Below are 12016 nucleotides of genomic sequence, written 5' to 3' on the forward strand. Positions count from 1 at the left end.
AATGCACATTTTCATAAATTTTAGAAGTAATGAGTCTTTCAGGTATTTTATGAAACAATTTACTCAAATTTAATAAACAGTTGTTTTAATTAAATTATTCTTAATTTAATAAAAATCCCTACAATTGTTAGATTGGCACTGTGACAGCAAAAAGTAATAAAATCATTTAATGAAGAATATTTAACAGGCAATTCTAAAAAGGTAGCACTATAGTACAACATCCCAAAACAATTACAGGTACTTAGGCTATAACACTTTGAGGTTAATTGGATTATGCACATTTTGTGAAATCTAAATCAAAAACAGAGCTAAAATTTCAAATCACTGCTTAGATTTCAACATTCTGACTTCCTTTAAACAAGACAAACTATAAAGTAAACAATGCTCACAAAATCCCTCCAATAAAGTGCAGTGATTCTGAAAGATCAATGTAAAAAGTAGTTGGAATGCAATGGGAAGTGCAGTGCACAACTCAGCTTTTACAATTGCTCCAAATACTATTCATGAAACATTGCAATGAGTCTAGCCAAATAAGAACAGCAATAAGGATTTTTCTCTATCAACTTTTTCCATTCCAGACCTGGCTACATGATGAGTTAGAATTGCATTTAAGCCTATTTAATTAGTCCTAAGACTAACTATAATGGTTACTGAGAAACTAACATTAATTGTCATAAAAATCTATCTTGTTCACTAATGTCCTTTAGGAAAGTAAACCTGTCATCCTCAGCTGGGCTGACCTATGTGACTCCCAGACCCACAGGAATGTGGATGACTCAACTGACTCAGTGACACCAGCAGGAAAAACAAAATCAAGCAGCTTAGGTAGAGAAATTTCTAACATCAGGCTTACAATTCAACTGAATAGTTACTACTTAACTGCTGTTCACGGCAGAGTCCAACAACTGGTGCAGAATCTCTCAATGCAACAGGTGCTTGAGAATTATTCTACTCTGGAAATGATAAAGTGCATTACCTAAATGATAACTATTTTTTGTACATCTGAAAACTATGATGTTACTGACCACTTGACAAATTCAACCGATGCCGAGAGACTCAAAATTATTCAAGGTTAAATCACTTGAAAGACGTTAGCAAGTGTAGTGTGACACTAGTCAAAAGGACTAGTCATCACAAAGAGAAGCAACTGAGGTAGGCAGGCACATTTTGTCATCTGGAAACACCCTTCCAGAGTGGCACTGAATTGACAGCACCAGATGCAACATGGTATGGCAGAAAAGACTGACCTGGGGAACTAAATTTAACGAGAATTTAAGAGTGGGATACCACCTGGGCTGCAGTGAAAAAGATAATGATAGACCAGGGCCAGTGCACATAGGTCCTCCAGTCACGTGCAGCAGGAAGATAGGAAAGAGAGACATGTTAAAAATGTCATGTTCACCCAAACTAATTGAAATTCTTGGATTATCAAATTATTGCTTGAAAAAAAGTAAAAATTATCAAACAGATAAATGCTGAATAGATAGAGATTAAAAATTTCTATCTTGTATTTAAATCACAAGCTGCAACAGTTGATCACAAAAATCACTCATTTCAAAACTAACTAGTTACATAGTTACCTGTATGGTAGGATGCAGGTGATACGTAGGTTCTAGCTTTTGTTACACTGAATGTTTGGTACAGCACATGTAAATCTATTTGAGGGAGGAAAGTTGATGTAGTTCTGCATAGTTTAAAAGTTTAATGCTCATTTGTGGAAGGGTTCATGGTTGCAGGTATATCTTCTAAAGCGAAATGCAATGAATGTCAACATGTCAATGAGAGAAAAAGACCAAAATACATGTTAATTACACACTTCTATACAAAGTAACTCCATATTAAGACAGTAATTTAATTAACCCAAATGACAACTGAAAATCAACTTTGATTAGCACGACACATTTAGTTGCTGCTTTGGTTTATTTTTAAAACATTGTGCGTAATCCTATAAATAAAACTAAGCCCTAAAACAAACAATCCAATTGATCAATTGATTGATTCTCAGTTTACAATTCAGCACCTTTAAAATTAAAGTTCTGACCTTTACCAGAAAATAGACACAACAGCATTCTGTTTATGGAATTACAGGGTCACATTTTAATTCCTGAATCTTACATTGCTTCATTAATATCAACACGTATACAAACAGTGTAAAATAACAGTTACAGTGGTGGTTATTCATCCATACAAAATAAACTTCTGTTTTATGGAAAAACTATACTTCATATCTACATGACAGACGGCCCATTTTTTCCAAAGAATATTTAAGTTGAGCTACAAAACCTCCAAAATACCAAGGGATGCAGATGACTTCAAAAAAAAAGCTTTAAAAAGTTTTGATTTCATTTTGTAACACACAGATTGCCAGTTGGCTATTTGGCTACAGCTGGTTTAACAACCTGCGTAAACCACTGTATTAAAAATGAACCAGAACACCACACTGTGCAATAAAAGCATCTGGAACCTAACTTGAGCCTTCTCCTGTGCTTAGATCTTAACTACTGCACAGAGATGACTGACTGACTGTCTGAGCAAAGGCAGACTAGTTAAGACTCATTTCTTGCAGCTGTTACAACTCCCCAGTGTTACTATCAGTCAGTTGTTAAAATTAGTGTTCCCTAAAAGAAACTTGCCTAACAGTTATAATGAAATATTAACCTGCAACAAAATACCCAAAAATATATATATATATAAATCAGATTGGGATGATGTTGTTTTTGTTAAGTGGTATTTTTGGCCTGGGGAACTGCCACAACATATAACAGTAAATAAGATAAAAGCAACAGTCTTGCTCATAAACCACTCTTGCTGCAGTCACCAGCGCCAGCTTTTACACATAGACTATTTCACAAGCCTATCTGTAGTACAGCACATGACTGAGGTGCATATTCTTCTGTGCTTTTCCAACCATTCACCATTTTGATTAGAAAATGCTTAACAGGCCCACTGGATGCTCAAAGATCCAGTGAACATGGTGGCAGTCTCATCATTATGGTCCCAGTAGTAGGTTGAATTCCTCTGCTTAGATTTTGACAGGTTTCCTTCTCTCCAATTTAAAACTTGGAATTGGAGGCAAACTAAACAAAAATGAGGATTAACACATGGGACAGCACCTAATTCATTTCAGACTGAAAGGATTTTCAACTGATACTTTGCACGCCTATTCCAGTTTTTGTTTCCTGGCAAAGAATTCCCAAACATCATTTTTGTGCAGTTCCTGCTCCCTTGCTCAAGCTTTCCCTAACCCGCCCCAAATCTGAATCTCTTCCCCATTTGGGAAACTGTCAATCAGGTTCCCATTCACTAACTGCTAGCCCTGCCAGCCTGATTGGCTGGTTTTCCTTTCCAAGTTTGTTCCAGAGAGGTCCAGTTCCCCAGTAGCATGTTGCTGCCACACAGAACTCAAGCCCTCTAGTTGAAACATTGGCACACTGTTTGCTACTCCTTGCATTGCATCTTCTGTAATCACAGTGAAGCAGCCATTCCTGATTAAGACCCCAAGCTTAAGGAACAGATGCACCATTGTATCAGACCCCGAAGTCATCCATCACATGCGTCAATTATGAGCCTAGACGAGGTCGTTTTCTTGGTGATGCTTCTTCTTCTTCCTCCTCTTCCTCATCATCAGGATAATCTACAAGTCCCACTAGACCTCCCTAAAGAAATTCAGGAAAAACAAAAATTTAAAGAAGCACGTAGCTTTCCTACTGAAAACATATTAGAGCATCATTAGCGAGCACAATTTGAAGTAGATCACTTACACACAATTTAAATTGCAGTACAAGCCTACAGCAACATGGATAGCATTTTCACTACATTGCGCTAAACATTTGTTTGAAATAGTTCCACAAAATTAAAAGCAAAGTCAAAAAAAAGCTAACATAACAATACTACCAAAATTAGCCTACTGGAGATTTTGTTCAAGTTTGATCAAGAGTTCAAATCCTTGCATCCAACCGTATGTAAAAGAAGAATCTAAATTCATAGTCTAGAAATAATTATCAGATTCCAAATTTATACTTGAAAAAAATTAAACACACTACATTAGACTGACTTGAAACAGACATTTGAACACAAGGTAATCCAAACCTTTGCTGTCATTGCAGTAGATGAACTGGTATGCTTCGCAGAAGAACTAGTGGAACTGGCTGGAGCGGTCTGAGCTGCCGTTGATTTACTATTAGTGCCATTTGTTCCATTTGCTGCACCAGATGCACAGGTATGTGAAAACGTAAATTTGAAGCTTGGACTCGAAGAACGTTTCGGAAGGTTTTCCTTGTCCTCACTTTCTTTAGCTAAAAAGAAAACATTTAAGGGCTCAGATTACACTGAATTAAAGTGTTTATCTCAATTAAACAGTAATCTTAAGTTTTATACTTCAGCATCTAAACAGATTGGCACTCTACTGAGATGTGCTAAGCTGCTTCCTCGGCTTTCTAGGTAAAATTTATATGGGTACATGCATAACATGCAGGCTACATTCAGTAGCAGACTTTCCCAGAGATTTTGGAATTAGTTCTTTCAATAAGAATGCAAACACAGGGTGTTTTAAAAAAAAAATTAATACTCCACACCAACTTTGTAATGTAGCTGGTACGAAGTTCAAGTAGTGTGTTTGCAAAATCATAGCCCATGGAGTTCAATAGATTGTAGAAGGATACAAAATGAGATATAGAAAGTGTGAATAAAAACAGAAATTGCTGGAAAGGCTCAACAGGATTGGCAGCATCTTTGGAGAGAAATCAACAATTAACATTTCAGGTCAAGTAACCCTTCCTCAGAACTCAACCCGAAATGTTAACTCTTGATTTCTCTCCAAAGATGCTGCCAAACCTGTTGAGCTTTTCCAGCAATTTCTGTTTTTTGTTTCTGCAAACCCAGCTTCTTTGGTTTTTACTTAAGATACAAAGTATAATGGATGTACGGCTTGTTTCTCAGACTCAGGTTAAGTGGACAGTGGTTTCTCTAAAGATCAGTGTTATGATTACCAAACTTTTTGACGTGTTAATGATTTGCGTTTCAGTATACAAAATATAAAATTTGATTATAATACTTGGAAATGTAATAGTTTTATTTTCAAAAATCTAAGAGGTGGTGGTCATTATGCCCAGAGCCTGTTCCATCGTTTAATGTGATAATGGCTGATTGGACTGTGACCTCAACTTTCTTGTTAATCAAAAATCTAACTCAACTTTACAGCTGTGGGGAAAAGAATTCCCAGAGAAGAATGCAAATACCTGCAGCAATCCGCTTGAGAGTTTGCTGACCTGAAATGACCCATTATAATGCAGTATCTGTAATTCAGATCCTGTCCCTGGTCCAGAAAGTCTGAGTTAAGTCCGGTTTACCCCAGAGGAGTGCCATTCCCTGTCTGAACAAGCTGATTAAAAATTATTCTAGCTGTTTTCAGTTAGTTAACCAACTCTTTTTCCATACTAATCTGTTATCATAACCACTGTGAGCACATATCTAGTGCAAAGAGCTTTTATGAAACTCTACCGAATGACATTTATAAATCCAAATTCAAAACTACTACTTGGTTTCCCTTTATCAAATCTTATTTCGTCAAAGTCACCTAATAAACATCATATGATTTTCTAAAGGTCCTGATACTCTCTCCTTCAATAATGGATTCTAGCATTTTTCCCCAATGTCAGATGTTAGATTAATTGTCCTATGTCAATTACTGCTGTGCATCTCCCTCCCTTCTTGAATTCTGCTGTTTTTTTAAAGTTTCCAATCCAGAGAAGCTTTTACAGAATTTAAAACATTTCAGAAGATTTTTAAAAAGTTCATTTTATTTGTAAACCAGAACATGTCCCTGGCCAGCCCAGCAATAATGACCTATTCTCAAATACTTAGTGTTGTGGATGGCAAGTTGCCTTGAATCATTGGAGTCCTTTGAGTGCAGGTATATGCACCATGCTATCAGGAAGGGAACAGGACTTTTGAGAGTGTAGGAATGGAAATACAGTTCCAAGTTAGGATTGTGTGCCACTAAAAAGGTAATTTTCTGCCCTTGTCTATCTTGATGGTCGAAGTTGCAGGTTTGGAAACTGCTGTTGGAAGAACCATGGTGAGTTACTGGAGCGCATCTCATAGGTGGGGGTACACACTGTGCATTGATGGTTGAAAAGGTGAATGCTGGCTGCTTTTTCCTGTAGAATTTGTGAAGTAGTTGCATGAATCCAGGCATGTGGAGAATACGTTGAAGTTCACATGCCCCTTGTAGATGATTTACAGGCTTTGAGGAGTCAGGTACTGACTTACGTGACATCAGGTTTCTTGTCTTTGACCTGCTTTTGTAGCCACAGTATTCTAGTTCAGAATGTTAACAGTGGATAATTCATTGATAGCAATACCATTCAATATCCATGGCTGATGGCTATATTCTACCTTGTTGGAGATGGTCATTCCCTGCCAATGCTGTGACACAAACGTAACTTTCCATTTTTAAGTCCAATGATGTCCAGGTCGAGCTGCATATGGATTCTGGCAGTTTCTGTACAAGGGTTCAGGAATGGCACTAAACATTGTAGCATGCTGTTGATTACATAATCATTTTCCTTTGTGCATCGACTTCAACCAATCTTCTGAGAAATCAGTCCAGGCAATGACTTCCTTCCTTCACTAGTTCTCACCTCCACCCAAAACAACTCCACATTTTTATCCTCTGAACCATCAATTCTCACTAAATTGATTTGGCTTTTACTAAAGGAGCCACCTCACCACTTCTATTTCCACTACTTTTACGATCTCAAATTTCATGGACTTCCAAAATGTCAAATACTTTGAATAGTCATGTGGGCAACAGTTGCTTTTAACTTGTCTCTGTAATGCCTAATATATCATGCTCATTTACTTATGTGTTATTAATTCACCCATCTTGTTATACATGCCATATGCATTCAAAATAACTTGCACTGTTTTTTAATAATTTTTCTCTAGATCACTATGTAGCCTTGTTTGCTGCTGCATGCTGTGTTTATGGTCCATCATTCTCGGATTATCTAGTCCTGTAGCTACACAACTGACTTGCCTATTTTGGAAAACTTCGCAAAACCTCCCTTGCTAACTCATTAGCAGGGGTACAAACTGAAGAAATCGGCAAATATTGATAATAAAATTTAATTGTAGATAACTTCTGTCAGTTACAAAAACAGCAGTAATCTAATGATTCACACAATCAATAACGCAAGAAATTCCATTTTTAATCTGCTTGCACAATTAAGTACCATCGAATTTTGACATTTAAAGAGTCGGGAGGCAATATTTCAATAACTTCAACTTATTCAAAATAATGCATTAATACTTACTCAGATTAAGGATTTTAAGGCAAGAAATACCAAAGACATGCTGTAACACCTTGTAAACAGAAATATGATAGGAATGCATTTCTCTCAAAAGGTTAGAACGACAGACTTTTACTTCAAAATTTAAAATATATGATTTTGATTTTATTTTAAAACATGTTTTTTTAAAATTGCCAATGAATGAGCTTTCCCAATTATTTAACATTGCCAAAGGTTTGGGAGGGATATGGCTCAGGACCAGGCAGGTTGGACGGTTTAGTTTGGAACTATGTTCGGCATGGACTGAAGGATCTGTTTCTGTGATGTATGACTATGATTCTGTAAATTTGCAGCAAGTTATATGATAGAAGAAGATTCAGTTTGGAAGCCAAGGACACTTCAACTACTTAATATCTAAAATTTCATGGACAATAATTCTCCATGTTGCTTTCTTGGTTTTATATTTCTAAGCATTTATGGACAGTGACAGGCTGACAGGTATTCACAACCAAATGGAAATGTTCAAACACTGGCACATTAACTGTATACTGCGAACAATGTGGAGGGTCCAAGACCAACGATTTGGAAAAGGCAAGACAATCATATGCACACAGAAGCAGCATGTGCAACAACCTTTTCTATTGGTACTTAGCATTCAGATTTTAAACTCAAGTACGGTATAACAAAAATATATTGCTAAATTGCTGAAAGTTACAGTACCCTTTTTAGTTTCCAGAAATTTTCCATAACTGTCTGGATAATCATCCTCTGATTTGGACTTCTCTACGTGCGGTACTAGAGCCTCTCCTTCTTCATCGTCCTCATCCTCATTAAACCACATCTCTTCATCTTCCTCCAATGCACGTGCATCTCTCCGGTACCGATTATTACGTAATATGGATGGTACACTGAATTGAAAAACATCACAAACCATTGGTCAGCAAGTTTTACAGGAAACAAAAAAAAGTGTTATTTGGAATGCGGAATTTCTTTTCGACTTCCAAACTGAGGTAGATATATATTGTTTATAGACAGACGTATTTACAATTACATCAGCTAACCTGAGTTATGCAAACTGTCAAGCCCCAATTTTATTCTTCGTACAATCCTTTCATCATTTTCTCCTTCTCCTCTTCCCTCCTTGTTCCCTTCGCCAGAAGGTGCTGATCTTTATTGGTAGCTGGCTTGGCTTTGTGGATGGCTGCAGCCCTCTGACACATTGCCCAAGTCGTCATACTTCATGCATGAACCTAAACAGTATGCGTTGGCAAACATTCTATTACAGGAGGCATCAGAGCCAAGTCTGATCCTTGGCTCACCTGATGTTGACAAACAAGCACTTTGCAGCTTAAATTCGTAAGTAGATTGAGAAGCAGAAACACTTGCTGGTTTGACCTGTAAGCCAACTGAACCATTTCAAAGTTGATTCTGCTGAAATCAATTGATAATTGGAACTGGAAATCGAACGTATAATTCATAATTTGCATGAAATACTATACAAGACTGCAATTTTATCCAGTAAAGAGTTCACCAACACTGTCAAGTTTGTTTAAATATTTTATACAATTTTGCTGTCAATTATAACATCCGGTCAAAGACAAGTTTTCGTAAATACTGTATATATTAATACAGCATTATCTAAAGGAATGCAAACCAACACTTCCCATTTTCCTTAGAAAACTCCACAAACATAAGTGCATAGTGAAGTCTATTTCCCTACCGAGACTTTTATTACAAAATACCTACACTGTTAAATTTCAGTACAGCACTGTTGTGGACCAGTATCTGGCATGTACACCCAAAAACAAACTCCCCAAAGCAGAATAGTAAACACTAGAAGCGGTTACTTAAACATTTCCTCCACAAACTAAATATAAATGTGAAAAGAAATATAAAAATTTAATCTCAGCAGAGATCTATATTCAATCCTGAGGAAAATACTTTCCCTCACCAAATAAGAACATTTTCAGTTAGAGAGAAGATTCTTCACCAAAGTGTTATCAATTGCCCTATGCTGATATAATTTAAAAAGCTTTACTAATAAGTCACTGTAGCACATATTGCTAATTTATGGAACCAAATTGTAGGTAGCTCAAGGTGCTTAATTTTTTAAATATCGTCATTTGACAAGAACAAGGTAACAACTCCAATACCAATCCAAAATTGTGGAATACCGATCCAAAACATTAGCAAACACCGGAGCAAATCAATTGTGATAAGTTAAATAGTCCCAAGTTGTAAAAAGTAAGTGTTCATTTCAAGCCTGGTCAATCGGTATGTGACATTAAAATCTCCCTCTTTTGGTATCAAATTAAAATATATTCAATCTGTGACATTTAAGTACAACACATGAAACTCACAATATATGCCATAGCTGTGCATTCTCAGTATTTTCTCAATTAATTTCAACATATAACCTTCGCCCAGCTCCAGCTGAGCTATATAGTTTTAAAAGTACAAGTACTATATGCCTTGCCATTTAATCGTTGCCCTCTGCTGTCAAATTAAAGACCTACTACACCAGCAGGAACTGTGCTCTGACTGAAAATAACAAATTTAAATTAGGAAGTATTCTGTTTTTGCATATTGTTACGCAACAATGCTTTCAATTACTGGTTAGTAGGCACTTACCAATCGAACATCAGGTTTATACAGAATTTATATAGATTTAGTTGGCAATTTGACAATACACAAAATGCTTGCCATGCAGCCAGCAAGATCACTGACTGAGAATAGCATATTGAGAGTTGTGAGTTAGCAAATATTATTTGACATGAATGCAGTAATCCAAACCATTCTTCTCCATACAACACCTACAACTGGTCAAGTTTAAAACACCCTGAACAAATCTTTGCTCATGTTCTTATTCCTACCTTCAGCTCCTCTCCATTCCAAATGGGAACTCTGTTCTATTCTTCAAGTCAGATCACAGTCTGAGAATCTCAAAACTAACATTTGATTACATGCCTGGTGAGAATAAGTCTAATAATTTATAACATATACTGTTTATATCATACAAGCCATATACTAGAATATACACAAATATTGAACTTGAACTTTATTTTAAGATTCAACACTTTTAAGCAATGATCTGTGAAAGAGTTGAACATGTACTAAGGGAGTTTCAATTGATCCTCCTACCTGTTCAGTTTCTGATTTTGAAGTCTATCTCTTTCCTGCTCATATCTCAGCTTGAGTCCTTTAAATGTTTGCACATATTCTATGTGTTCCAGTGCTTTGTAGAAGTTGTCAACAATATGTGTTGTAAGTGACTTGATATCCTCCTGTGGTAATAAACATGATAACAAATAAGTATTGACGACATACTGCATAATTGTAGAAAATTGTAACTATCGGAAGATTTAGTATGAGAAATTTCTATAAATATATGTTTTAAAACAAACTATTACACTAATAGAAACTTACCACTCTGATAAATTCAAAGAGCTCAATTATTGCTGAATTAAGTAGATTATATCTGGCTCCATTATCTAAAAAGGCATTTATAACTGGTTCAAAGAGATTTCCTTTTGTGATGTAACGATTATAGAATTCATCCTTTAGTCCAATTATCCTCCTCATAAAACGCAGTGCACCTGTTTTCAGAAAAAAAGTAACTGCTTACTTAGGTCTCAGTACTTCTCACTAGTTTCAACTACTTCCAATATAGCTTGTGATCAAATCTTTCAATTATACCAAAATTCACTTCAACTCCTCCCAGCAGTCCTTCAAGGTTTAGTCTCCAGTGCGCCATACTTTTTATCTTTGCACACAATCTCCCTTTTCAATTGCATCTCTCTAAAACTCAACATTTACTTCTACAATCTGCTGCTGAACACAGTTTCTGCTTGGCCTCATGGTTACCAACATCATCTGTATCCAACAGCACTTGCTCCACCTTTACTTCGTCCAAAACCATCAGTCCCAGATTCATTTCCAATTTTTCTCAGATTGCCTTTTTTCTCAAAGTTCCTTAAAAGCACTGTCATTCAATTACACATTCAGCATGTAGTTCTCTGATCCAGTTTGCACATCATTCAGCCGAAAATTGTGACATTCTTGAGGCTGCTAGGTTACAGTCTCTCTTCACCTGCGCGATGCTATTTTCTGTTTTCCAGCATTTTCTTCTCAGCATCTTTAGTGCACCTCATCCTTGTGGTTAGTCTATTACTAATGCACAACTCAAATTTCTCTTCCTGAATCACATGTTTATCCATTGAGCTTGAATGCATTCTTGATTCCTGATACTTGTTGTTTAAACAACAACCTTTAGCAACATTATCTTTAACAGGATCAGCTTCCATACTCCCATTACTAACAACTCCAAAGCTTTTGAATACTCTGACTACTTAACATTAAGGGTGAGGTGACTCAGGATTCCTTTAAGCTCAATACCTCTAAAGCTGGAAACTGCTCTTGACTACATGTAGCATGAGCAACAATTTCAATATCACTGGCTGCCCACTTAGGACAATTTCAGTGGTGAAGAACTTTAAGACCTTGCTTAACATCTAATCACATTTCGATCATCCCTTCATTTTCCATTAATAGCACTTTTTTTTAACTCAAACTCTGTTTACATGTTATTAGCTTAGAAATGTTTCATGTCCAAGAATGTCCACAAAAGGCAGGACAAAGTCAACCAATTTACACCATCAGCAGCAAAATGATGCTCAGTGATTAACGGTATTGCCTAATGGCAGTCAGTCAGCAATAAATTGCCC

The 12016-nt window shown here is 36.4% G+C and overlaps 1 protein-coding gene across 1 annotated transcript in view; it reads right to left on the reverse strand.

Annotated features, from left to right (window-relative positions):
- Positions 1 to 1988: 1988 nt before the first annotated feature.
- The window catches only part of LOC132819774 (serine/threonine-protein phosphatase 4 regulatory subunit 3B), a 57439-nt gene continuing 47411 nt past the window's right edge, over positions 1989 to 12016 (reverse strand). The window contains exons 12-16 of the mRNA XM_060831526.1: positions 10719 to 10888; positions 10434 to 10576; positions 8013 to 8200; positions 4090 to 4295; positions 1989 to 3656 (exon numbers count right to left, since the gene is read on the reverse strand). Of these exons, the coding sequence (XP_060687509.1) occupies positions 3561 to 3656; positions 4090 to 4295; positions 8013 to 8200; positions 10434 to 10576; positions 10719 to 10888 (803 nt within the window). The 3' untranslated portion in view covers positions 1989 to 3560. The remainder of the gene's footprint in view (positions 3657 to 4089; positions 4296 to 8012; positions 8201 to 10433; positions 10577 to 10718; positions 10889 to 12016) is intronic.

The sequence above is a fragment of the Hemiscyllium ocellatum genome, chromosome 10 (genome assembly GCF_020745735.1).
Source record: "Hemiscyllium ocellatum isolate sHemOce1 chromosome 10, sHemOce1.pat.X.cur, whole genome shotgun sequence".
In the NCBI taxonomy this organism is placed as follows: domain Eukaryota; kingdom Metazoa; phylum Chordata; class Chondrichthyes; order Orectolobiformes; family Hemiscylliidae; genus Hemiscyllium; species Hemiscyllium ocellatum.